Here is a 27,310-nt window from a genome sequence, read left to right on the forward strand (position 1 = left end):
AATCTGATTCCAGGGTCGTCCCCATACCCCGTCCGGTATGGGCGCCAAAACTATAAACCTCAATACTCCGTCCGGTATAAGGGTGAAACGGGCCGTCCCCATACCCCGTCCGGTATGGGCGCTAAAACACATAAGGTCTCCATACCCCGTCCGGTATGAGAGACCACAATCTCGGTAGGGTTCCCTACGGACCGGTCCGTCCACCATCTCCCAGGATATCTAGTCAGGCTGATCACATTATACAATTATCAATTTACATAACCTTTCATTCCCCTTTTCCTCAGTCAACATCATCAATTCACACACAAACAAGCAAAACAGTAATTTATGCCAAACAAGACAACATACAGCATCGGTTACTCAGTCATTCAACCCATAATCAATAAAACAGTAAAATATGCACATGAAACTATGAAAGGAAAACATCAGACCTCATACTGCATTTAAAACTGTAAAATATGCCAAATAACAGTTAACCGATAAACACACTAGACTCGGGCTCCATTAGCGACCTTAAGCAATTTCACACATTCGTTGATTCAAGAAATACCGTTTTATCATTATTGAACTTTAATACCGTGATAGGAAATAGGGTGAGGGGTCCTTACTCGTTTCGGGGTCCGAACACGGCTTCATAGTGCGCCTACAGGCTGTCCCTAATTTTTCCTGAATTTTTTCCGGGGAACTGAAACGCACTACTGGTACCGGCGGCGGTGCTCTCGAGTGCGGCGGCTCTCCGGCGAGGTTCGTGTTTTGGTGATTCGGCTTCGATCAACCTCGATCGGCGGTCGGAAAACTCCCCGGTGCGGCGGCGGGTGGCGGCGGCCGGCTCCTCCGGCGTCTGAAGCGTCTTCTCCGGGGAGGGCAGGCGGCTAGGGTTTTTGTGGTCAGGTGTGGGGGTTCTATTTATACCCTTTTGCCTTTTGATCTCGGCCGTCCATTTTGATTAAATCTGGGCCGTCCGTACGCGTGGGGAAGCATCTGGGCCGTCCAATCCGCGCGCACGCGGATCGCCCACGTGGCCCGTTCCCTCGACGTGGTCTTGCCACGCGGCAGGACCTGGTTGGCCAGGGCTGCTGATTGGACCGCTGACGTGGCTGCTGACATGACGCTCTTTTTTTTTTATAAATTAAACTAAATAAAATTAATACTAACAAAAAAATGCCCAAATTATTTGGGCGTTACAGGTTACCTATTAATAAAATAAAAAATAGATTTCTTCGTATATATGTATGGAAATTTATGCGTGGAGAATTATCGGAAAAAAAAATGAATATACTCTCAAAATAATTCTCTCTTTATCTTTCTAATTTCCCCTTTTCTGCTTTCTCCTAAATTTTTGATATGATATCAAAGTAATAATAGTTCAATAATTTTTTTCGATCACATCTATCTAAGCAGTTCCTGCTATATCGGAGTAAATAAGAATTCAAAGAGCTTTTTTTTTTCGTGATTCAATTGTTTAATTTCAGTAATTATCATACGTGAACAAAATTGATAAAACAAACATATTATGTGGTAAAAACAAACTGAGATTCATCGGTTATAAGATCATTAAACCCAGATATCAAAGTTATCTATTGATGAAACACTAACTTCAATGTAATGATATTGCCATTATGCGGTTGTAAAATGTACTTTTTATAGACACTAACTGCATTATGCTTTTTGCAGACATTGATTGTCCGCAATGCATGGAGCTAGAACATTATTATGTACAACAAAATGTTCCTATAATCTATAAGAAAACATAGGAGATAACTAATTTAATGTAAAATCAAGATTTTGTAAGCATTTATTTCTTTAAGTTGAAAGTTTTATTTGATGATTTTTTGAATTACGAGTATGTTCTTTATTGTACTTGTGACAATTTAAAAATCGTAGTTAAATATCAATAAAAGAATTGAATGATAAAATTCTTGCGAGCCTCAACGATACATAGAAGAGATTTAAAGACATAAATTTTAATTATAAAACTGTTCCGTAGAATTAATAAGGTTTATTCCATTATACAGTATGAGGAAAAATGTAACGGACCTGAAAAATCATAATCTATTTTATTTCGCTTCCGCATTTAGAATAAATATATATATATATATATTTCCTTTTAATTTCCGGGACCGTTACAAAAAACATAGGGAAATATCCTTTAATACTCTTATCAATGAAGCTTTTGCATTATTAATAAAAGAATCAAACAAGTAGTCAAATCACAGTTGGATCAAATTTAAACTATAATAAGTATTCTTGTTAGTCTTGTAAAATCTCTTGACATTCTTTTGAACAATGTTTTAAGACTGACCCAAATTGTAACGGCCCCGAAAATTTAAATGAAATGTATGTATTAAAAATCTCAAATGCGGAAGCGTAATAAAAATTTTGATTAACATCCCTTACACAATAACCAAAACGTACTAAAAACATGAAGGAACAAACTAACTAAAAGAGATACTCGAAATAAGAACTATAAATATAACTATGAAGTCTTTAGGCGTCCCCTTTGCCGTCTTCTTGCGGAATGGGCTTGGGAACAACGTCTTCCTGATCTGAAATGGTTAAATAAGGAATGAGCTACACCAGCCCAGTAAAGACATCAGACTATCTCACTACCACGGAAGTAAAGGTGGGTAGAAAACAAAAATGACCAATGGAGCATAATTTATAACAAACTCGTTCATTAACATAAAAACCTTTACTGTCCACTTACCTCGGTGAAATCCATGAAAACAACATATGAAAGCGATAACATTATCATCATCATGAAATCATATAGACTTTATAACATAACACTTACCACGCCTTTGCATTTCAATCATTAAACAACATATTTTCTTCTTTTACCAGCCTACTAGTATCCATGGGGATCCATAGGGGGTCCCCGCTACCCGTGAACCATTAACATTAATAACCTGATTCCATACCCCGTCCGGTATGGGCGCCAAAATCATAAACCTCCATACCCCGTCCGGTATGAGGGTGAAACGGGTCATCCCCATACTCAGTCCGGTATGGGTACCAAAACACATAAGGTCTCCATACCCCGTCCGGTATGAGAGACACGTTCCCGGTAGGGTTCCTTACGGACCCTTCATTTTGGTGCTTCCTAAATGCATGACAAACTTCGAGCTATGGGACTCCGTCATGATGTCTCTTTTTAACTCACTGTCATCTGGGACACACACCCTGTCTTGGAAACGAAGTAATCCATCGGCAGAGATTCGGAATTCTGAGCTCACTCCCTATTCTGCATCCTTCTTGTGGGTTACCAGGGCGGGGTCGACTGACTGGGCTTCCCTTATTCTCTGGATCAACTCGGGCTGGACTGTTAGGCGGGCCAAACATGTGACTCTCTTCAGATCCTGTAGTCGAACCTGTTGCGTGGCCCCAATTGGTCTACATTCTGAAACCATCAAATAGGCTAAGATACCTGCACTTTTCATGCTGAGAGCATTTACTACCACGTTGCCCTTACCCGGATGGTATAAGATATCACAATCATAGTTCTTAAGGAGTTCCATCCACCTTCTCTGACGCATGTTAAGATCCTTCTGAGTGAATATGTGTTTCAAACTCTTATGATCGGTATAGATCTGAAAGGTCTCTCTGTACAAATAATGGCGCCAAGTTTCTAAGGTGTGTATGATTGCGGCAAGCTCTAAGTCATGGGTGGGATAGTTTTTCTCATGATTCTTTAACTGTCTGGACCCATATGCTATAACCTTTCAATGCTGCATCAGAACACAACTCAGGCCTAGATAGGAGGCATCACTATAAACTGTATATCCTCCCGATCCACTCGGTAAAGCCAGCACGGGTGCAGTAGTCAGTCGCTTCTTCAATTCTAAAAAACTTCTTTCGCAGTCTTCATTCCACTCAAACTTGGCATTCTTCTTTGTGAGTCGGGTTAGAGGAGCTGCTAGACTGGAAAATCCTTCAACGAACCTGCGGTAATAACTTGTCATTCCCAGGAAGCTACAGATTTCCTTAACTGATGTCAGCTTCTCCCAGCCAAGTACTGCTTCAACCTTTTCGGGATTCACTGATATCCTTTCTTTCGATATGATGTGTCCTAGGAAGGCAGTCTGCTCAAGCCAGAACCCACACTTACTCAACTTGGCATATAACTTCTTGTTTCTGAGGACCAGCAAAACTTGGACAAGATGGTGAGCATGTTCTTCTCTGCTTTTCGAGTAGACTAAGATGTCATCAATGAATATGATAACGAATTGATCCAAGAATTCTCTAAAGACCCTGTTCATCATATCCATAAAGATTGTCGGGGTATTGGTTAGCCCAAATGGCATGACCAGAAACTCATAGTGTCCGTACCTGGTTCGGAAGGCCGTCTTGGGGATGTCTTATGTTCTTATCTTCACATGATGGTAACCTGATCGCAGGTCTATTTTAGAAAAGACCTGTGCACCCTGCAACTGGTCGAAGAGGTTATCAATCCGGAGAAGGAGATACTTGTTCTTGATCGTAACGTTGTTCAATCCTCTATAATCAATGCACAGTCTCAACGTTCCATCTCCCTTCCTTGCAAAAGTGACTCCAGCACCCCAAGGGGACACACTGTGTCTAATAAACCCACTGTTTTGCAATTCAGTGATTTATTTCCTCAACTCTTTCATCTCAATGCGGCTCATGAGGTAAGGAGCAACCGAAATGGGCTGGGTACCTGGCTGTAGGTCTATAGTGAACTCGACTTCTCTGTCCACTAGCAGACGGACAGTTCATCTGAAAACACATCTAGGAAGTCTCGGACTACCGAAATCTCTTGAATATAAATTTCCTTCTTGGGCTTGCCTAGTTAGAGAAAACAGCAAGATTAAGGCACTAGAAGTTAAGAAAACTTGCCATCAAGGAATAAGTACTGAATAATTTTATTAATTTGTAAATGGCTCCTCGTTAGGAGGATTAAATACAACTTTCTTGTTAAAGCAATCTATGGTGGCGTGATACGCCGCTAGCCAATCTATTCCTAAGATTACATCAAAATCCCCCGTGTCTAACCCTATCAGGTCTACACTCAGTTTTCTATTTGTTATCTCCACGGCACAAGCCCTGTAGATAACTTCCTCTAGTAGTGTTTCACCCCCGGCAGTGGACACAAACAATAATGAATCAAGTTTATCAGGTGATACATTAATTTTGGAAGCAAAAGCATGTGAAACAAAAGAGTGCGATGCATAAGTGTCAAATAAAACATGAGCAGTATGGTCACAGATAGTATACATACCCTGTACCACATCCGGGTCGGTGTCGGCATCCTGCTGGGTAAAGTTGTAAGCTCTGCCCTGGATAGGAGGCCTTCTTTGATTCTGGTTCCTCGGACATTCTCTTGCATAATGCTGGGCACTGCCACATATGCGACAAGTGTTGTTGAGGCGGTAGCAGGGTCGGTCCCCGTGATCTCTACTGCAGTGCTGACAGATCTTCCCACGTGCTGCCCCTGGAGCCTGAGGAGGGGCCTGGATGGCTGGTCTGGGCCTTTTATTTGGTTGGGCAGGCGCAGTAGGTGCTGGCCTGCGGAATGGAGCTGAGGGTCGAGAACTCCCTCCTGGCTGAGGATGGGTGTTGAAGCTCCTTTCTACAATCTGTGCCTTTGCTAGGACTGCTGAATATGTCTTGAGCTCCAATACTAACAAGTGTTGCCTGATCTCCGGGCGGAGACCCCACTGGAATCTCCTGGTCTTTCGGCCCTCATCCATCAGTGTCTCCGGGGAGTATCGGCCCAGCTCTAGGAACTTACGAGCATATTGCGATACTGTCATGTTTCACTGCACCAATTGAACAAACTCCATTTCCTTTAGGTGTCGGATGTGTTCAGGGAGATACTCCGCATGGAAGGCCGCTAAGAACTGCTCCCAAGCGACTGGTGTAGGCAGAGTGGTTTGCTTGAGCTCCCACCAACGTCCTGCTTCCCCTACCAACATGTAGGAAGCAAGGGCAGCTCTCTGCTCAGGAACTACTCCCAAGGTCCTGAAAGCTCTCTCAGTCTCCGCCAGCCAGTACTGGGCCTCTTCAAAATAGGATCCCCCTGCAAAGGTGGAGGGGTTCAGTCTCCTGTACCTCTCTATATAGCCCGGGTCGATTAAGGAATGAGCGGGGTCCCGTGGAAGAGAGACTAGACCTGGCTAGGGATAGACTGGGGGGTCCTGTGATGGCACCTGCTGATACGGTGGGGGCACTAGGCTGTACTGTGGCGGTGCCGGGTAGTACCGTGGCTGGGGCACCAGGTTGTACTGTGGCAGTGGTGCCGGGTGGTACTGTGGAGGAGCAAGCTCGTGCCGGGGTGGCTCGGGATCAGCCTGCTGTAGCAGAAGCTCAACCTGCGGTAGTGGAGGAGGGTCAGGTAACTCCCTTCTCTCCTCTCGCCCTTGCTGGGCAGCTATAAACCCTTCCATCATCTCAAATAATCTGTCTACATCCTCCCGAAGCGGATTATCCCAGGCCGTTCGGTTTAGTGGGGGTCTTCCTCTCCTCATTTCTTTGCACCTACATTTCATAAGGAATGGTTGAGTAACGACTTATCGGTGTGTATTTCTCTAAGCATTATTGTATAAGGGATGGGTCCGAGGAACGCGGCTCTGATACCAACTGTAACAGCCCCGGAAATTTAAATGAAATGTATGTATTAAAAATCTCAAATGCAGAAGCGTAATACAAACTTTGATTAACATCCCTTACACAATAACCAAAATGTACTCAAAACATGAAGGAACAAACTAACTAAAAGAGATACTCGAAATAAAAACTATAAATATAACTATGAAGTCTTTAGGCGTCTCATTCGCCGTCTTCCTGCGGAACGGGCTCGGGAACAACGTCTTCCTGATCTGAAATGGTTAAATAAAGAATGAGCTACACCAGCCCAGTAAAGACATCATACTATCTCACCGTTATGGACGTAAAGGTGGGTAGAAAACAAAAATGACCAATGGAGCATAATTTATAACAAACTCGTTTATTAACGTAAAAACTTTTACTGTCCATTTACCTCGGTGAGATCCATGAAAACAATATATGAAAGCAATAACATTATCATCATCATGAAATTTTATAGACTTTATAACATAACACTTACCACGCCTTTGCATTTTAATCATTAAACAACATATTTTCTTCTTTTACCAACCTACTAGTATCCATGGGGATCCATAGGGGGTCCTCGCTACCCGTGAACTATTAACATTAATAACTTAATTCCAGGGCCGTCCCCATACCCCGTCCGGTATGGGCGCCAAAACCATAAACCTCCATACCCAGTTCGGTATGGGCACCAAAACACATAAGGTCTCCATACCCCGTCCGGTATGAGAGACACGTTCCCGGTAGAGTTCCCTACGGACCCGGTCCATCCACCATCTCCCAAGATATCTAGTCAGACTGTCCACATTTTTCACTTATCAATTCACATAACCTTTTTGCCTTTTTCCTTAATCTCAATCATCCAATCATACACAACATGTAAACCAGTAATTGACACCAAATAAGATAACACAGTATCGGGTTCACCATAATACAAACTATAATAAAAGAAATCATGATTCATGCATACGAGACCATAACATAATTACATCAAACATCATACTGCATTTAATACTGAAAATTAGATCAAATAACAACAGACCAACACTGTATCAGACTCGGGCTCCATTGGCAATCTCAATCAATTATACATCTACAAAGTCTCAAAATACTGTTTAATTATTTATTAAGCTTTAATACCGTGATAGGAAATAGGGTGAGGGGTCCTTACTTGTTTCGGGGTCTGAAATCGACTCTATAGTGCGCCTACGAGCTGTCCCTAATTTCTTTGAATTTTTTTCGGAAAACTGAAACGCACTACCGGTACCTGCACGTGTCCTAAAAAAAAATTCCAAATCAGACCTAGGGCCCCTTTCGGCCAATATCAGAATTTCGGCACAGCGGCTCCGCTATGCTCCGGCGACGGTGCCACCGCCTGCGGCGGCGATCTACCTTGGGTTGGCCATTTTCGGCTGAATTCGGCCAAACTTGCATCGGTCCCTGCGATAAAACAACCCTAGGGCCCTCGGTGGGCAAAAAAATCAAGAAAAATCGAGACTTACCGGTGGCGGTGCTCTCGGGTGCGGCAGCTCCTCCAGTGTGAGTCGCGTTTTGATGTTTAGCTCCGATCAACCTGTAGAGAAAAGAACAGTGATCACAGTGGTATAAAATTTGCATCGAACGGAGGCCGGGAAGGGTCTCATCGGAGGCAAAAACATAGGGGAGTTGCGACGGCGGTGCCGGACTTCGGCGGAGTTTTTCAGCCGTTTGACCGGTAGTTTGGCTCCGGTTTGGCTATAGGCAGATTCAGCATCGAAAAATGAGCCAGAGAGAGAAAATTTACCTTGATTGGCGGTCGAAAACTTCTCCGGTGCGGCGGCAGGTGGCGACAGTCGGCTCCTTCGGCGTCTGGTTCTTCTTCTCCAGCGAGGCACTGGCGGCTAGGGTTTTGTGATCAGGTGTGGGTTGGGTTATTTATACCCTTTGCCTTTTAGTCTCAACCGTCCATCAAGATTAAATCTTGACTGCCCGATTGTGATTTAATTAGGATTAAATCTAGACCGTCCATCGCGATGCGATTTGGGCCGTCCGTGCGCACATTTGATCTGGGCTGTCCGATCGCACGCATGCGGATTACCCACGTGGCCCGTCCCGTGTCAGCGTTTTCTTGCCACACGGCGTGTCCTTGTTGGTCGGGGCTGCTGACGTGGCACAACTTTTCTAAATTGTGTTTTGACTTCCGGTTTTCGATTTTCTTTTCAAAAACAACTCCATAATCCAAATTTTCACCTTTTTTTTTCAAAATCACTTTCAATTAAATTCAAATAATATTTTTACCCAATTTTATCATTATTATTATTTTTATTTTTATTAAATTAAATTAAATTAAATTAAATTCTAAAAAATTCAAATACAAAAAAGAAAAATAAATAAAAATAAAAATAATATATTCAAAAAATATATATATATTTGGGTGTTACACAAATAAATCAGTTTGCTTTTAGTGTCACAGTGTTGAAACTTGCTATAAATTGTATTGATACCCAAAATGATATAAATTATATGCTAAGTGGATCAACAGTGTAAATAAGATATAAAAAAAAAAAAAAAAGTAGTTATGCAACTTTCTTCATATACATATGTAAAACACTACTACGTATGAAGAATTATCGAGAAAACATAAGTACACTCGAAAAATTTTCTCCATCTTTTTGAGTTCCCATTTTTTGCTTTCTTCAATTATCTTTATTTATTTTTTGATATATTATGAATAGAATAACATAATATAATACTTAATTATGCAAAAAATATAAAATAATTTTATTACATATTAAAAATTATTAGTTTAGTTTTAGAATCCAAAAAATTAAACCAATATTAAAATACTAAATTCGATTCCAAATAAAATTGAAGTGGGGACTAAATGATTAATTTGAATGATTTTTTTTTTAGTTTCCACCAAATAATAACATACACTAATTCTAACAATAATTACGTAAACAACATAATTTCATCTTTGTAAGTGTCCAAATAATTCAACATGCATGCCAAATCTTTTTGAATCTTGGATACATACCCAAATATTGGAAAAAGAAAAAGTCAAATTAAAACTGTTAAATATACATATATATATATATATATAACATGGGCTATGATCATCAACTTAATTTTCCTTTAAGATAACATCATTTTGTATTGTCAAGTAAATTTTTAAGTTGGCTTCATCAATATATATATATATATATATATACAGTAGCCAAACTTAAAATTTACTTCGTATATGTCACATAGAAACCGGCAAGACATGGTTTTTGGAAATTTTGCAGCCAATTTTGGTGAAGGTCTTTTCTAACTCAAACGTGTTTGACCCAAATTGAAACCAACCAAAAATGAAGTTAAGCCCCCACTAGACATCACTTTCTCGCATTTTCTCTTTCTTTCTGTCTTTGTTTCTCCCCAACCAAACAGTCCCACAAGAAACAATTCATTTTTCTCTGACCCAGTTCTGCACTAACTTATTACATCTAATTATAAAATACATATGTATATATATATCGTTACACTTCAATATTCAAATTTTGATGCAAATGACGAAGCATACTCATAGCGTATGAGTTATACTTTTATAAATTTGAATATATATAAATACTATACGAAGAAAACATATGTATAATGAGGAGTCTTTTTGGTCAACAATGGCCACCTGTATCATAAGTACTGTAGGTGTCGACGTGTTCCTCTTCTCTGACTTTGCACGTGCTTTCATTCTCTAGGCGCGAAATTCATTACTTTCCTTTTTTATATTCTACACGTGGCGGTCCATTCGGGCGAGTAGACTACTTCTGTAATCACCTGATTTCTTTCCCACAAAAATTCTCCAGTCTCCGGTCTCTCCTCAACAAACCTCAATAACTTGTTTGGTTATCCAAATTAAAATAATAATTAATAATTTTTGTGATAATATGAAATTTAATAATTTAAATTTGAATTTGAATTTTATTTCTCATCTTATCTAAAAAAATAAAAATATATAAAATATTAAATCAACCTAGTTAACATTTGTTTTAATTAAGTAAATAATTAATGTCCTTGTCTTAAGCTTAATTTAAGTATGAGCATGGTAAAATGATCCATTACTAGGAATTTAATTATTATAATTATTTAATAATCAATAAAATGTTAGCAAATTATATTTCGTTATATATATCTATGTATGTCATAAGATTATTTTAATTTATAAATTAATTAATTTTTTTTAAAAAATAGAATATATAACATTTAGAGTACATTATATTATTTATTTACAAGACATACAAACAAAAACTATAAAATTTTGCACTATTTAGAAACATTGACATGCAAGTTCCTATATAGAAAAGATATACAAACTTAAAGAAGTAATTGTGATTTTTTCAAAAAGAATAAAGGGTATTTCAATCTTTGTATTAGTTATTTATCTCATAACATATATTGTCATAACAATAATCTTAACGTATATAATATTAATGACTAAACACCATGACCTTTGCAATTTAGGTATATTAGTGTTAATGATGATCAACATGATTTGATTATTAATATCTTTAATAAGAACATAATGATCTTAGTATTAGTACCTTACATCTATTTTGATTATAGTTACTTGTTAACGTCACATTTACTATGTCGTTCCATGTAAAAATTTTACGTGCGTAACACTTTACTCATGTCTTACTATATATAGTTTCTTTTTTGGATGTACTATTTATAATATATTACGTAAATAAAATTATTTATAATATTCTAAAAACGTTGAAACTTTAATTTTATTATAACGTGCGTAACTTTTATTTTTTAATGCATTCATGTATGTGTTTCGTGGTCTTTTAAATTAATAAAAAAAAATTTATTAAAAATAATGAAAATTAAAAATGAATACAAATCATATACTCATCATATAATAAACTAGTTGTAAATTATATTTTCACTTGTATAAAAAGAATAAGTCCCGTACTATTGAAATAAAATAAACCACTTAATGATGGACTATTAAACATTTATATAAAAATATAAATATTGTTTTGAAATATCATGCACATTACCTACCAAAATAATTTATTATTTTTTAAAAGTGTCTTACTTTATTATACATTAATTTATATATGGCCTTACTTTTTTTTAATTAGTGAACAATTTTTCTAAAATAGTAAAGCAAGATTCAAAATAAACAGGACATCAAATATTGGTTTATTAGTTACTATGCATATATATATATATATATTATATTGTAAATTATTATAGGATAAAACATCAATTCTAGGCACTAATTACAAATTGATTCATAATAATTTTTAAGGGCTAACTTGGTAATTTATCTCTATTACATTCTGAAAATGCAACAAAAACTCTAATATTTTCCTAATAAATTGTTTTGTTGGTTATTGTGCATTTACAAGAAAATATATTCTTATATTGTTATCGTACCAAATATTTTGAAAATTTATATTTTGTTATACATTGATACATATATATATATATATATGTTACATGGTGTTTTAACTAATGAACACATTTTTAAAAAGAAATAATAAAATTTAAAATGGTACGCAACATCAAACAAAGTAATTTGTAGTGTTATGTATTAACGTATACGTATATCATGGTGTTTTTTAATTACCGAAAAAAGTTTTCTGAAAATATTAAGAATGAGCAGCAAATATTTTTGAAAGACAATTAATTATTTTGTCGGCTACTATACACTTACATACATAATTAAATATCTATGCTATATTTTTAATTTTATAATATGTTTAAAATTTTAAAGTTATTGTCAATTTTTAGTTAGTTGTTTTAAAAAATTATCTTCTTTCATTTATTATTTGAAAAATTATTTTATCAAAAAGATATTTAAAATGTGCGGCAATTGGTATATCCCAAAACGGAGAATTAAATAAATTAAAATTTATCATTAAACTTAAAAATTAAATTAATGTTCTCTTCCATTTTTGTTAACTTTTTATGCCAAACGCGGCCTAATAATTTTGAACGTTCCTTAAATTGAATTCTAAACACCTCTCTCTCTCTCTCTCTCTCTCTGTTGAAAGCTTGAAACTTTCGCCAATGAAGCAAACCAACCAAGAAACCATTACGACCGCCGTCGAGCTCCGCTTTTTTTGATGACGAAACCGCCAATATTCTCCGTCTCCATCGCAGTTTCCGTCTTATTCGCGGTTATCTTTAAGTTCATTTCAGTATTGCCGGCCCATGCTTTGGGTTCCGGCTCTACCGTCGCCGTCAGCTATGGCTCCGGCACCGTCTGCGCCATCGTGGCCGAAGAATCCACCCAGCGCATCGCCTGCCAGGACTTACGTGGTACGATCAGATTCGTTGAACCCAACGTCTCCTTTTCCTCCATCGCCGCCGGTAATAACGTCCTCTGCGGTCTCCGCTCTGGAGGTTTTAGTCTGCTTTGTTGGGATGACATCCGAAATTCCAATTTTACCCCCAAGAGATTATACAACAACGAAACCGTTTTGCTAGAGAACCTCTCCGTCGGCGATGACCAGATTTGCGCCACCGTGATCGGCACCGGCGATGTCAGGTGCTGGAGAGGTGATAACGTCACCCATCAGCCACCGGTCGCGACATTCTCGTCGATATCATCTGGTTTCGGTTTTTCCTGTGGGATTTTATTGGGAGGTAACCGAATTCAGTGCTGGGGTAGTAACCCGGTGGCGGGTCGGATCCAATCCGAATTTGGTAACATGACGATGGCGACAATTGTTGCTGGTGGGTCACATGTTTGTGGGCTGAATTCAACTGGGTATCTTGTTTGTAAAGGGAATAATGAATCTGGGCAACTGAACATTCCGTCGAGCTCGGCTATGGAGTTTGATGGATTGGCTCTAAGTGCTAATGCTACCTGCGCGATACGTAGATGGAACCAGTCAGTGATTTGTTGGGGAGCGGATACAATCCTTGTCGGCCGTGAAAGAACAGAGGAGGTTCATTTTGAATCAATCGTTTCTGGTTCGAATTTCACTTGTGGGTTGACGACAGCAAATCTGTCGATAATTTGTTGGGGTTCATGGACGACAAATGGGTCAATTTCAGGGACAGGGCTTCTTCTTCCTAAGATTCTACCAGGCCCATGTGTACAATCTTCCTGTAATTGTGGTGTATATCCTGATTCTGAAACCCTTTGTTCCGGTTCTGGTACTATCTGTAAACCTTGTTTGAATCAATCATGGATATCACCATCACCACCATCAGCAGACCCAGTAGCTCCATCTCCCTCAATTTCATCTCCTCCTCCTCCTTCCAATGAACTAACAAGAGGGTTACTAGCATTCGCCATTATCGGATCAGTCGGAGCTTTTGCAGGTCTCTGCACCGTAGGATACTGTTTATGGACCGGGGTCTGTTTCGGGAAGAAGAAAGTGCACAACTCAGTTCAACCCACAATCGGCAGAGCAGGTTCCAATGGCGGCAATCCATCATCAAGTAATAGCCCACCATCCCGTTCCTCCACAATACGGCGGCAAGGCTCACGAGTCCTGACAATGAGACGACAAAGGAGTGGAACCTCATCGACAAAACACGCAGATAAAGCAGAGGAGTTTTCCCTCGCCGAGCTCGCCGCTGCCACAAACAATTTCTCCAAAGAAAACAAGATCGGCGCCGGCAGCTTCGGGATTGTCTATAAAGGAAAACTACCAGACGGGCGTGAAGTAGCAATCAAGAGAGGCGAAACCGGATCAAAAACCAAGAAATTTCAAGAAAAAGAAACCGCGTTTGATTCAGAACTCGCTTTCTTATCCAGACTCCATCACAAACACCTGGTGCGCCTTGTTGGGTACTGCGAAGAACACGAAGAGCGGCTCCTGGTTTACGAGTACATGAAAAATGGCGCTTTATACGACCATTTACATGATAGAAACAATGTAGAGAAATCCAACAGCGTGTTGAATTCATGGAAAATAAGAATCAAAATTGCCTTAGACGCGGCCAGAGGCATTGAGTATCTCCACAATTATGCAGTTCCTCCGATAATCCACAGAGACATTAAGTCCTCCAACATTCTCCTCGATGTTACATGGACGGCAAGAGTCTCGGATTTCGGGTTATCGCTGATGGGTCCGGAGTTTGATCGCGAATGCAGGCCAATGAAGGCGGCCGGGACAGTTGGGTACATTGATCCGGAGTACTACGGTCTTAATGTGTTGACAGCAAAGAGTGATGTGTATGGGCTTGGCGTGGTGTTGCTGGAGCTTTTGACGGGGAAGAGAGCTATTTTTAAGGGTAGCGACGAGAGTGGAACTCCAGTGAGTGTGGTAGATTTTGCAGTGCCGCCGATCATGGCCGGGGATTTGGAAAAGATTTTGGATACGAGAGTTGGGACGCCAGGGATCAGTGAAGCAGAAGCAGTGGAGCTGGTGGCTTATACTGCTATGCATTGCGTAAATTTGGAAGGGAAAGATAGGCCTACTATTTCAGACATTGTTGCCAATTTGGAAAGAGCATTGGCACTTTGTGATGACAGCCATGGCAGCATCTCTAGTGGCACAATCTCCGTGATCTCAGAGTGAAATTGCACCCCGATAAATATCTATCCGGCGCCCGGTTTCGAGTCCAATCCAATCCAATTCGTAAACATGTCATGATAATTTTTTTTGCTGTTAGATTCGTTAGAAATATGTTTCGAGATAACGAATCTAATGATTGGGGAAATTACAGTTTCGAAATCTTGTTTTAACGGATTGAACTTTCGAATCTCGAAAGTAAAGAGGGAATTACATAATTTCGGGTTGAATTTTATTTTTATTTTTTTGGGGGAGAAGAGAATGATTTAGATGGGAATGTAAAGAATTTAGGTGTTTTAATGATTTAACATTGAGCTGTCAAGTGTAGGATTTTGTGAACACTAACAGCAAGGATAATTGTTATATGATTTATTTTTATAATGTGGAACAAAAAAAAAAAAAGAATAAATTTATGCTTCCATTTTTTTTTATAGATTTTATATTCTTCTAAAGTTAGTGAATTATATGATTATAGCATAAAATTAAGTGCCGTCCATTATTATTACATATATAAGTATAACCATTCATTACTTCCATATCATGCTCACAAAAAAAAGTATCATATATTATTATTATTATTATTTTATATTTCAAAAATTATATCAAAGTAGACTATTTCAATTAAAATTAAAACTAACCCTGATCTTAAAGACACAAATGAACATTTATTTACCAAGTATACTTAGAAATTACTTACATAATATAAAATTTATTTATTTTTCAATAAAAAATTGTGTAGGCTATATATATATATGCTTTTTGTGGGATGCATATGAGGAGGTCGGCAGACAATGGACATGACTCATTGATTGATGGGTTTCATATCATTGAACCAAAAAGAGAAAGCACCATGTAACTTGCCACTTTGATAAAATCAATGTAGACAAGGGACATCAACTCAAAGACGAACAGATAAACAAACATATACCTACACACACACACATATATATATATATATATGCATTTACATATACATTTACATATATATATATATATATAAGATAAAAGAAGAGAATATTATGTGTAGTTTATGTTCTTTTTGTTTGTTCAAATTTGAAATTTTCTCTTTATCAACAAAGAATCTCTTTTAGAAATACCAAAAAGAGAGGATTATCAGCTTATATTTTTCTTATTTTTCATTTTTTAAATTTAATTTTATTATTTAATCGTTAAAATAATATTAAATCAAATTTTATATAATCAAAAGAAAATTTACAATTAAATTTATTTTTTATAAAAAAAAACAAATCAAAATATTTTCAGTCACATTCTTATTTATCTACTAAAATTTAAAAGTATTTTATCAAAAATACTTTCAAATAAATAAAATATAAAAGTTAGGATAAGTAATTTAGAAATTTAAAATGTTAAAACTTCTAATTTGCAATTTAAATATCCACGAACTAATTGTAATTTTTTTTAAAAAAAGAAAAGATAAAATAAAAACATGGGGCCCAATTTTTGTACGTATATTATTTAAGGCTCACACTTTTATGCGCGGTCAGATGAGAAAGGTTGACCTGGGCGAAGCAATCAAAGGGGAGCAGTAAAAGCACGTCAATGGATATCCTGGACACGTGTAAGCCCAAGATTTGATGGTTACTTTCTAATTGGTTCATATATAATAAATTATAATCATATTTAATTCGCCGGTGCCTCCGAATTAATTGTTATTCCATGATATAAAATGGTGAAAAAATTATTTGATTTTATGAATGTGGGTATAATTAGGTGGTGATTTGGTTCACATTTATTATTATTTAATCGTAATACATTTTCATAAAATAATAAATGGCAATAATATTAAATTATACATTATAATACATACACATTTTGATTAAATTTGTATATTTATTAATTAAATATTATATATATATATATGTATACTACATGAGAGCGTCATTTTGATTTCGAATTTATGATTTCTTTAATTTTTTCTGTTCTGACTTAATTTAAAATATGCTTTGGTTAGTTAATATATATATTAGGTAAATCTCAGTCTAATTAATTATTCTATCATCACTTACATATAATAAATTATAATTATAATTATATATATATATATATGTACATGTACACACATTAAAAAGAAATCGCGAGATTTGACCGACATTTCAAAGCGACGTCGTAACGATGTGCGATGTAAGCGTTTCAACAAAGAGGTCAAATGCATTTTGGTTAAACCGTGTCTTCCGCGTCTCTTAAATTTCTTTGCATTTCGGTTTTTCCTCCCAACAACAATGACGTTGAAAGAATGTCTCCATCCTCTCATTAAATCATACTGACTTCGCACTACATCGACCTCTAAATTTGGTTTAATCGTAATTAGATTTAATAATAATAATAATAATTTAATTCATGTACAAACAAACATATGTCAAATCCCATTTAATTTCTTAATAAATATTAACAAAGGTTAAAGTTTAGTTTCTCTTCCAGCAGCCTCTAGCGATTTATTTAATAAAAATCTATGTTTCTTGTGCACGATAAAGCTTACAATAATAGAAATTCTTTAAAACTTACTGTGTAATAATAGCATCCAAAATTTTTCCCCATATTCTAACTTCTCCAACCCATTTAGGGAGTTGAATCATATTATTTCCTGAAAAAAAGAAAGAAAGAATTCCTAATGTATAAATATTTGTCTATATCTGGATGTTATTGAAGTATGAAACCTTCACGCTAATGGCTATCTTCTTCTTTGCCTCCGTCCATCAACTTCATTCATCCAATCAGAAAGCCAAAGGAGGCCATTGTAACCATAATACATCGCTGCAATCACAACTGCCACGAGAGTCAGCCACAGAAGCAGCCGCTTCACGGTGCCAACGAGTTTCTGTCACCAAATAAACGAGGATGTTATGTAAAGAGAAAGGCGAAAGTGCTCATTTTCTATCTCGAGAAGAACAGAGTTACCTCCAATTTTGAGGCTTGTTTAGCTTCTTGGGTACGGTCACGCCGCCTCCGACGCTTTGGTGCATTTTTCTCGATAGCTGTCTCCACCTTCTTCAACAGACACATGATATAGCAAACATTAGATTAGATCTCAGATTAATAAAACTTACTTCACCAGAAAGCTATGATATCGTGATCAATGCAACAATCACACTGCTTAATGGAAAGGACCGCAACTCAAAACTTAAAAATAGCAACCGGGTTGAAGAGGTGAACAATTTTGAGTTCGAAACAGTAAGCATCGATCCGGAAATAGAGCATATGGCAACTAAATACAGTGAAGAACCTTTGGCTTAGTTCTTGCGCGGAAATCATAGTTATCATGCAAAAGTAAGATGCAGCCTTCTTTTGTGGCTTGCATTAAGGTTTCAATGTCAAGGAGTTACGAAAGAGACTTGCTTTTCCACTCTCCATTTATTCTTACACCAAATAAAGAACGAGTTTGCAGGCTTCTAGATCAAATAAAGAACGAGATTTCTGGGGTATGAAGGCCTAACCTCAATCTCTTTAGATTTACGCAGCTGCAACACTGATTCAACAGCCTGTATTTTACTCTTACAATCAGAATTGCAAGGCAGAAGGCCAAGTCCAAATTGATTTTTAGATATGTCTTTAGGGTCATAACCAGCATTTCGATAGGCTGCTTGAACATCTTGACAGACCCATTCTTTCTTCAAGGTTTGACATTTACAACGAACAGTAACCTTGATAAATTAAATATGTAAAGAAGTTAATTAGAAAGATGATTTTAATATTCAATTAAACTAAAATAAGCTATCTACTAATCACCGGTCATGGTGAACTGTGTCAAATAAAATACCTTTTTGCAACACTTATCAGGCACCGGACATTGACCAGGATGACATGTCTCAGGGCATAAATGAGTACAGTTCGGTAATTTTCTGGACCAGCAAAATCATATCAGTAATAACAATTTTGCTAAAAGTGCACATGATGATAACACAACTCTACTACTAGTTTTCTGATGGAGGTAAATCCTGAATGTAAGGCTGAGAAAAACAATATGAAAGAAAATACCAAGGAATTACCTGTGGCAAGGCCCTCCACATGAACGAATTGTCATTTGCTCTTTCTCGGACAAGGTGTTATAATATATGCATTCGAAAGCATGTACCAGTGAGCCACAGTGACACGATCGCTTTATAAGAACTTTGCATGAGGGACACTCCCCAGAATGACAAGGGAGAGGACAAGGATGCTGACAAGCAGGTTGTCTCTCCTGATCAATTATTTGAAGGATGAGCACATTTAAGAATCCTCAAAACAACTTAACAATAACGAGTTCTAAAGGATGAGATGAGTGATTATTGATGGCATGCTTCCAATTTCAACCAATAATATAATGAGGACAGTAGACGTGGGCAAGGAGCACATAAATGACTTGAAAAAAGTAAAAACTTGAATACCTTTTGGCAAGGAAGATGACACTCTTCACAGGACTCGCTTATTTTGCTTCGATCAGAAGATGATGATTGGTTATTTAAGGCATGGCAAGTCTTTGTGCAATAGTGATTTCCACAAAGAAGAAGATTTCCGCACAAGTTATCACAGGAAAACATTGATCTATCTGAGCAAACCATCTGGTGTTAACAGAGAAAGAAAATGAGGGACAAAAGGTTGAGAAGGCGATAGAAGTAACGAACTCGAGTTATGATATTGTTGAATTGTTTGGATACTACTATACTAACTAAGATTAAATGGAAAGCAACCAACCATCCTCTCTGCCCCGAGATGCTGACCAACACATGACCTCCAACCAAGTTCTGGACAAGGAGGACACGAAGAACCAGGAGTACATTCGTTCTGATGATTGAATTTCTTTTTCTTTGGTTTCAAAGTGAATTCTGGATTAGGTGGAGGTCTAGGGCCATGACATCTGAATGCACCAGACAAACAAAACCCAGAAATGTCACAAAATAATAACAATTTTCAGGAAGAAAAAACTAAAGGGATGTAATGACCTTAATTGACACTTGTGGCCACAAGGGTATTCTTCATCACAAGGCAACTTGCAAGTTGGGCAAGCTCCATAATGGCATTTATGTGGCTGGACGAAAACACATTAGCCTTGAAAAATTCTCTCGAGGAAAACAAACCATAAATAATATAAGTTATGAAACAAATCTGTGCAGTATTAATCACCTTAATGAGTGATACGTACATGATAAATATACAACTTCTAGACAAATCAAAATATGCAAAATTGATTATAAAGTCTATGAAGAAGAAACACACAAGTACAAAGAATAATAGTCACTGAATTCACGTTCATACCAAGAAGAAAACTAGCAAGCCAAAAACATTGGTCAGAGGTAACACAGAATTCGAGGAAGAAATAAGGTAAGGCGGTAAATAGTACCTTGATACTTGATCCATGCCTGCACAGAGGAGCTATAGGGCATAATTTGCGACATCTAGGAGGCTTTTGATCCATCTCTGTGCCGCAGGGAACCTAAAGAAAGGCACAAAGGAAAATACTTTAGATAAGTGAAAAATCAAACAGATTGTCTGTAATTTACACGTCCACACTTGAAATCGATACTTTTGAGGCCCAGTTTCATGCAGATGAATGACTAAAAGAAGGAAAAGAGAATGTAAATCCAGCCAACCTCTCACCTCGAAATGTGTCTCGCCACATGCACACGAAATTGTCACCATCAGTGGACAGGGAGCACAAGAACCTCTACAAAAACAAACTAACAATCATCACAAAGGGCATTATATAACTAATAAGGACTTTGCAAAATAAGTATCCCCACCAATTCATGAGCAGTCTCTAGCTAGCTAATTATCAAGTATTTGAAATTAAACCATACTCTTTGAATATGATGGATTGCAAATGTCAGTAGGCAGGGAGCTGACTTTAACATGTTCCACATCTAAGTTGTCCAAGTTCTCTCTAACCTCAACTCGAGGTATTTCGTTTAAATGGAATTATGACCGAATGCATACAACTGATTAAAATGTAATGATGTATTTTTTTTCATATGCTTACATGTAGATACACATTCTGGAATTAGTTCATATGTTTCATATCTTTACCAAATGAATTAAGTCAATGCAGGAAGCAAAGAAAAGTGAAGTATAGGATAGGGTAACATACTGGTGGCAAGGGGCAGGGCATTTATGGTTCTTGCACCGAAGCCTCCTCCCACAAACCTTGAAATTCAAACGTTTTATCACATGGGGAAGTAGAAAAAATTGATAAAACTTGAAAATATAATACAATGAAATGCACCTCGGCACAAGGCGGACAGTCCCCATCACAGCATTTTCTCTTACAGGCATGGCGTCCGCAATCTCTCATTCGCTGACACTTCCTGTCACACGTCAAATCTTGATAGCAAGGAACCTACTTTAAGGTAAGTTAAGAGCTCCCAATTCCAAAAAGTAGGTAAAAGGGAAGCAAAAATATTGAGAATTTTTCACCTGTTTCTTCAATCCTCCACACCTGCAAGACTTCATAACGACAGTCCTGCAGGTCTCAATGCAGGGTCCTCTATGGCACCTCTCTGGACACTTGTGGAAGCCACAGCCCAGCATCTTATCACAGGTGGCGCCGCATAGTGGCACGGCAACATCGCATGAAATTCCCTCATGGAGTCTCTTCCCACATGGGCATGTCCTCTTTCCTTGAAGAGGACAATCTCCACAGTCGCCCGAGTGACAGCCTCTCTCACAGACATGCTTGCCACAACCAAGCAAATTTTCACATGGGTTCTCACACCTAAAAACCCTATTCCAACAATCCCTCTCCTCCTTCACCTTACCGCATTGGCAACTATACACCCCACGTGCCTTGCACGGCGGGCACGAGCCGTCGTGACAGATTTCTGTGCACTTGTGGATTTTACAGTCTAGAATTCTGCGACAATGATTGTTGCAGGAGAAATCCTTGAATCCACATCGTCGAACATCCTCGACAAACCCACAAAAGCAGCGGGCTTTCACCAGTTTTGGGCACGACGGACAAGGACCCGGGTGGCAGAGTAGCAAGCAGAAATGTCCACAGTTGTTGCTCAAGGGACGCTCGCAGACTTCGCCGCAGGAATGGGGCAGGATCCAGGGGTTGTCGCTGGGTGGGTCTTCGAGTTTTCCGCAGAAACAAAGATATTTCCTCGGGATTTGCGATCTAGTATATGGGGATCTGCATTTGGGACAGTTCCAGATGGCAGACTCGGTGGCTTTCTCCGCGGAAATAGGGAGCCGAATGGCGGCCCGTGCGGCGTGGAGATCGCACGACTGGCGAGACCAGGACTGGATGCAGACAAGGTGGAAGACCGCGAAGCAGAGTGAAGAACAAGACCAGGTGGGTTCCGGACGCTTGATGCGCTCGAGGCATATCAGGCAGGATAGAGCGCCGGACGAAGACGATGCGAGGAAAGACTGGATTTTGGAGAGGCCTACGGAAGTTGATGAGGATGAGGATTGGTGGCAGTCAAGGTAGGATTTGAAGATGGAATTCGAGAGATCTGCATGGCGATTGTGGGGGTCGGATCCAGTGTCGGAATCTGAGTCAGTATCGGATCCGGAGACAGGCACCGGTGCTGGTGGTGGTGGCGCAAGACGGCGGTTGATGGCGGAGGACATTTTGGTGATTTTCTGGAAATTTAAGGTGGGATTTGTTGGAAGTTGAAGTCTCTTATTAGTTTGAAGACTTCCAACAGAAGACTGGAGAACTTTAGGTCACGTGGCATGCACGTGATTTGCATGAAAATAGGGATTTCATAATTAATAAATAACAAAATGAATATAGATAAAAAGTTAAAAATCCGAAATAGATATGAGAACAATTTGATGGTATAGCTATCACATCTATTATATATATAATATTACATTTTACATATATATATATATATGTATATAATTGTTAAATAATTTACATTATTAATTTTTATTTTCTATCACTAGTTTATATATTATATCTTTATAATGTTATTAAACTCAATAAAAAAAATAAAAAAATAAAAAATCTTGTGAAAATTCTTAGGATTATACAGAAAATCATGAATTAAAAAAATTATAAATTTAAGAACTAAACTGTAATAAAAAAAAAATTAGAATCTAATTTAACATGAGGGAGGTGAATCCAAGTATAAACTGGAGCCGGTTTTTTATTACAAGGATAATATTCTCTATATCATTACATAAATTACATGACAAATACATAACACTTGTACATAACTGCAACAGAGCAGATGTTATTTATATATGCATCATACAAATAGAACATGGGAGAAGATGAAAATCACACAGCAAACCAGCAGTTCACCATAACATCAAGCTCAAAGCAGCACAACAAATTTGAACATCTTCCATCCAGGAGTACTATTTGGTTCAACTCTTGAAAGAATCAAACAAAATCAAATCGCATCAGAAGCCTCACATGTTTGAACTTCTCTCCTTTCCGGTTATAGAGGGGAATTGCTCGAATTCCTTTTCGGAGTTCCCAAACAGGTAGGCATGTTTGGCCTCCAAAATCATCCTTTTCTGACATGTCATACTCGTGGACCTCGACTCGAAGCAGAGCCAGTTCTGGGACTGTTAGTGGAAACTCGAATGTCTCATTCCAAGCAGGCACCCAATTATCCTCTAGAGTTTTTGTTTTGGTCATCATAGTGTCTGCTGGAACTCCAGCAATGCCGACCTGAACATTGATGAATCAAATTCCAAGTGAGTTTCTTTTGAATATACTGTATAGAATCTCAGTTTCTTACTGTTAGGTTAATCATTTGCTGTAAAATGCAGGAGGTTGGCCATGAAAAAAACTTACCCTTGTGTAAAAATCTGGAGGAGAATATTGATCAAAGTAAGTGTGGGGGAATTCCTGATACCATCCTTCACCCATATATACAGTTACCTTTTTCAATAAAACCCAAATAGTAAATCTTAATTACTGTCTAAACAAATTAAGGAAATATTCTGTATTCAGAACAGAGAAATTAACTTTGGAGATTATTAAGGTAAATGGCTATTTAACACTTACCTTTAGAGTTTTTTTCACTGGTAACCGAACTTTTGGGTCAAAGATCTCATTATTTGGACCTGTCTTCAATAGAAAATCGGGTTTTTCCACGTACCCACAACCTCCGTTTGCTCTAAACATTCCTTGCATTATCCAAAGTGATCTTCCATGACCCTGTCATACCGAAAAAAACCATCTTTAACATCTAATGAACTTCGAGAAACTACCCTTTGGTTCAAAATGTTAATTCCCTTGAATATGAAAAAGTTTGACTTACTTCATGACAGGAATTAATCTGGATTTACTACGAAAACGGTTAGAGATTAGTGTTTAATGAAACAGCAATCACGAAAATTGTTTCTTTTTTCCAAATTTTCTGTCTTCTTTTCAGATTGGTAAAGTTTGTTAATACTTTATGCCCATTCACAACTCAAGGAATTTAAAAGAAAAGGCCACATCCCAAAGCTTCAGGTTCCTACCTTTTTATGAAAAGAGAGAAAAATGAGTTAAAGAAAAGAATCAACCTGCATGTTAAATGCAACCATTTGAGCTCCATGCATCCAGCCAATTAACGGGTTGTAGTTTGATGAGTCAACGCGTATACCCTTTGGATAAACTCTTAGTATATTCCGCTGAGTAAACCTGTAGAGGCCAATCATCATAACGTGAAAACATGAGCTATTTAAAACAAAGACACATTAGCTCCTGGACCTGTATAAGGTCATCAGAGGAGAGTACTTGAGGTTGCTAAAAAAGGCGTAATGGCAGGGTTGAGAAATCTACCATTCCCACTCCAAAGAGTGAATTCACTGAAATTTATAGTAAATACCTCACAATTTCTTTTCCATGAGTTTTGGCAGCCTTCTCAAGCTGTTCCTCGCTTAAGCTAAGACGTCTAACTTTATCAGGATCCACCTTAAGAGCTTCAGATATTCCACCTTTAGGCTTTCCAGCATGAATAGCAATTAAATGTTTATATTGTGGTGCCACAAGTTGCTGTGACTTTAGATCTCCATCACTGTCATCTTCTTCATCACTCTGATCTTCGTCATCACCATTCTGCCCAATCATGGTTTGTCAGCAATCATAATATTTAAAACTCAGAGTACCAAATCACATGCTGCAATCTCCACACACCTTATTATCACCTCTGATACTGCCTTCAAGGTCTGGAACTTCTTTACCCCAAGCTTCTTCATCACCTAAAGGCTTACTTCTGTCTGAACCATTCTCTTTTTCCTTAATTTCTTTGGCCTCAAGGTACTCCTTTGGTGGTTTTGTTGATATAATAACCCGTTTTTTCATAGATTGTGGTGAGGGGAACTCCTTCAAGCATTCTGAACCAGGAGTAAACAGGATCTCCCGAAATGTTTGATTGACCATCTAAAAATTAATGAGAAAAATCACTACTTTATAAGACTACCAAAGATTCAAACTCCTGAAGGAATGAAAAAGACTCACCTCGGCAACTTTAGCCTGAAGGTCCGGTGTAAGGTGGTCTTCTAGAGTTATGACAACAGGATAGTCAGAAGCCACAAAGGCATGATTATTAATAGACTTCAAACACTTTATAAGCTCTACAGGAGAAGTAAATGTCCTGCATAAAAGAAACTGGTCTCTTAAATGAAGGAGAAAATAAGCAATATAACATTAATTCTATATCAGCATTCACTAAATTACCCAAGACTTTTAAGACTTAGGATTCCGTATTCCCTTTCAGTAACAACAAGCATTTTTTCCTCCAGTTTGGTTTGTAATGCAAAATATACGAGAAAGTTAAATACTTTAGGAACCAACAACACGATAATAGGAAACACTTTGCATCGAGGATGGAACTTTGATGACTCGTTAACTTACATTTGTAATTATCATGTTAGTATATAACAAAATTCAGCGCAAGGACACTATAAATCATTGTGACTTAACACCATACAAAGTCATCATAGGTTCTCTCCTTCACTAGCTCAGCAATTGCAGATCTACCAAATAAAGTCACATGTCGTTATTGTTATCTAATTAAAGTTTCCAGCATTTGCACATTAAAACTGTACCCTCCATGAAGGACATCGACATTTTCTTTCGAAGAATTTGGCCAGATATCCAATTCAATTACTCGTACACCTTTGTGAAGTGCTTGTATGATTGGGGCATCACTGCAATCACTGCTTAGTTGATTCCCAGTTAGATAAGAATTATGACCGGTGTATATGAAATAATGAGACAATGGAGCAGACATATCCCTGTGCACCTGAAAAACCAAATTAAACAATAGTCATGAACAAACTAAGCAAATATGCATTTAGCTACAACATGATCTTAACTAGGATCTGTCTGATTGGCGAAAAGTTCTGTATTTTAGCAAAAAAAGAGACTAATTACTGTAAAAGAAAGTGCTAAAGGGGCGAAATTTCAAAAGAAAATATAGGCATTACTTCCTAGTTGTTTCTCAGTTATTCAAGCTTTTCCTAGCAAGCAAACAGGAAAAATCAAAAGAAAACTCCATTCCACAACCAAAATCCAAGAAGAATTAGACCCATTTAAACACAGGAGCAACTTTTTTTGGAGAAAAAAAAGGTAAAAACTTTATTTAGTTCTCCAACATTTTCTCGGCAACCAAACAGGAAAACCTCAAAAAACAGATAAAAAGATAAAAGATTTTACCCCAACGGGAGAGAGAGGAAGATTGGCATCACTGAGGAGGTACTTGAAGAAAGCATCGAGGTGGAGCCCTCTTCTGTGGAGAATAGAAGAGCTGTTAATGATTCCCTGTGCATCTTCCTTGGTAACTTTATCATCTCCCTGTACCTCCGTCAAGAACCTGTGGAGATGATCAACGGTCATGATCCCATTCTCCGAGTACTGCTCGAATAGGATCTTGATCTCCGGTGGTGGCTCCGACTGGGCTAGCCTGAACCTCCGGCGAAAGCAGAAACACACTTTGTAGGTCTGTTTGGACATGGGTTTTGTCTGAAACTAGACAAAGATTGTTCAGACAAAAGAGAGAGAGATGATCGGGGAAGAAGACAATGATAAAAGAAAATGGCAGTTGTGGCTTCATGTTTTGTTGGTTGAGATTTCCAGAAATATTGGCAGAGACGATGAGTGGGACCCATAGTGGGGTAGTTAGTGGGACCAATCTGCCAGCTGGCAGCTACGTTTATGTTTTTTTATTTTGGCAATTTTGGCTAAATTGTTGACTTTTTTGTTTATGGTTGTATCGCCATTGGAATTAATTTTAAGACAGAAAAATACAAATAAATAAATAAATCGGAGGATT

At 37.9% G+C, this 27,310-nt stretch overlaps 3 protein-coding genes across 4 annotated transcripts; 1 reads left to right on the plus strand and 2 right to left on the minus strand.

Annotated features, from left to right (window-relative positions):
• Positions 1 to 12,552: 12,552 nt before the first annotated feature.
• CCR3 (CRINKLY4 related 3) lies at positions 12,553 to 15,521 on the plus strand. The gene has a single exon (XM_022048518.2). It carries the CDS (start codon positions 12,687 to 12,689, stop codon positions 15,096 to 15,098), a length of 2,412 nt encoding a protein of 803 aa, XP_021904210.1. The 5' UTR covers positions 12,553 to 12,686; the 3' UTR covers positions 15,099 to 15,521.
• Positions 15,522 to 17,465: 1,944 nt separating this feature from the next.
• On the minus strand, positions 17,466 to 22,737 carry NFXL2 (NF-X1-type zinc finger protein NFXL2). Of its 2 annotated transcripts, none has more exons than XM_022048452.2 (13): positions 21,498 to 22,737; positions 21,307 to 21,420; positions 21,172 to 21,227; positions 20,685 to 20,751; positions 20,428 to 20,520; positions 20,030 to 20,115; positions 19,782 to 19,944; positions 19,475 to 19,648; positions 19,097 to 19,287; positions 18,868 to 18,949; positions 18,545 to 18,751; positions 18,009 to 18,095; positions 17,466 to 17,928 (listed from the first exon to the last, which is right to left on the minus strand). In XM_022048452.2, exons 1-13 carry the CDS (start codon positions 22,656 to 22,658, stop codon positions 17,782 to 17,784), a joined length of 2,628 nt encoding a protein of 875 aa, XP_021904144.1. In that variant the 5' UTR covers positions 22,659 to 22,737; the 3' UTR covers positions 17,466 to 17,781. The 2 variants fall into 2 exon arrangements, with proteins under 2 accessions (XP_021904144.1, XP_021904143.1); XM_022048451.2 differs by having other exon boundaries at positions 18,009 to 18,098; positions 21,498 to 22,735.
• Positions 22,738 to 23,152: 415 nt separating this feature from the next.
• On the minus strand, positions 23,153 to 27,097 carry LOC110819241 (phosphoinositide phospholipase C 2-like). Its single transcript, XM_022048364.2, has 9 exons — positions 26,695 to 27,097; positions 26,085 to 26,281; positions 25,495 to 25,630; positions 25,171 to 25,416; positions 24,863 to 25,092; positions 24,558 to 24,675; positions 24,055 to 24,207; positions 23,842 to 23,928; positions 23,153 to 23,715 (listed from the first exon to the last, which is right to left on the minus strand). The coding sequence occupies exons 1-9, from the start codon at positions 26,989 to 26,991 to the stop codon at positions 23,422 to 23,424; spliced, it is 1,758 nt and encodes a 585-aa protein (XP_021904056.2). The 5' UTR covers positions 26,992 to 27,097; the 3' UTR covers positions 23,153 to 23,421.
• Between the last annotated feature and the right edge of the window lie 213 nt (positions 27,098 to 27,310).

This window comes from Carica papaya, chromosome 2 (assembly GCF_054855325.1).
Source record: "Carica papaya isolate Zhongbai chromosome 2, ASM5485532v1, whole genome shotgun sequence".
NCBI lineage: Eukaryota > Viridiplantae > Streptophyta > Magnoliopsida > Brassicales > Caricaceae > Carica > Carica papaya.

What these genes read in the sequence shown, in the direction of transcription:
- CCR3 (XM_022048518.2), top strand. Translation starts at nt 12,687, where the DNA reads ATGACGAAACCGCCAATATTCTCCGTCTCCATCGCAGTTTCCGTCTTA.
- NFXL2 (XM_022048451.2), bottom strand. Translation starts at nt 22,658, where the DNA reads ATGTCCTCCGCCATCAACCGCCGTCTTGCGCCACCACCACCAGCACCG. An exon ending in ATCTCGGGGCAGAGAGGATG is followed by an intron (nt 19,649 to 19,781) that starts GTTGGTTGCTTT and finishes TGTTAACACCAG; the next exon opens with ATGGTTTGCTCAGATAGATC. An exon ending in GTCATCTTCCTTGCCAAAAG is followed by an intron (nt 19,288 to 19,474) that starts GTATTCAAGTTT and finishes ATAATTGATCAG; the next exon opens with GAGAGACAACCTGCTTGTCA.
- LOC110819241 (XM_022048364.2), bottom strand. Translation starts at nt 26,991, where the DNA reads ATGTCCAAACAGACCTACAAAGTGTGTTTCTGCTTTCGCCGGAGGTTC. An exon ending in TTCAGGCTAAAGTTGCCGAG is followed by an intron (nt 25,417 to 25,494) that starts GTGAGTCTTTTT and finishes ATTAATTTTTAG; the next exon opens with ATGGTCAATCAAACATTTCG. An exon ending in CTCCAGATTTTTACACAAGG is followed by an intron (nt 23,716 to 23,841) that starts GTAAGTTTTTTT and finishes ATCAATGTTCAG; the next exon opens with GTCGGCATTGCTGGAGTTCC.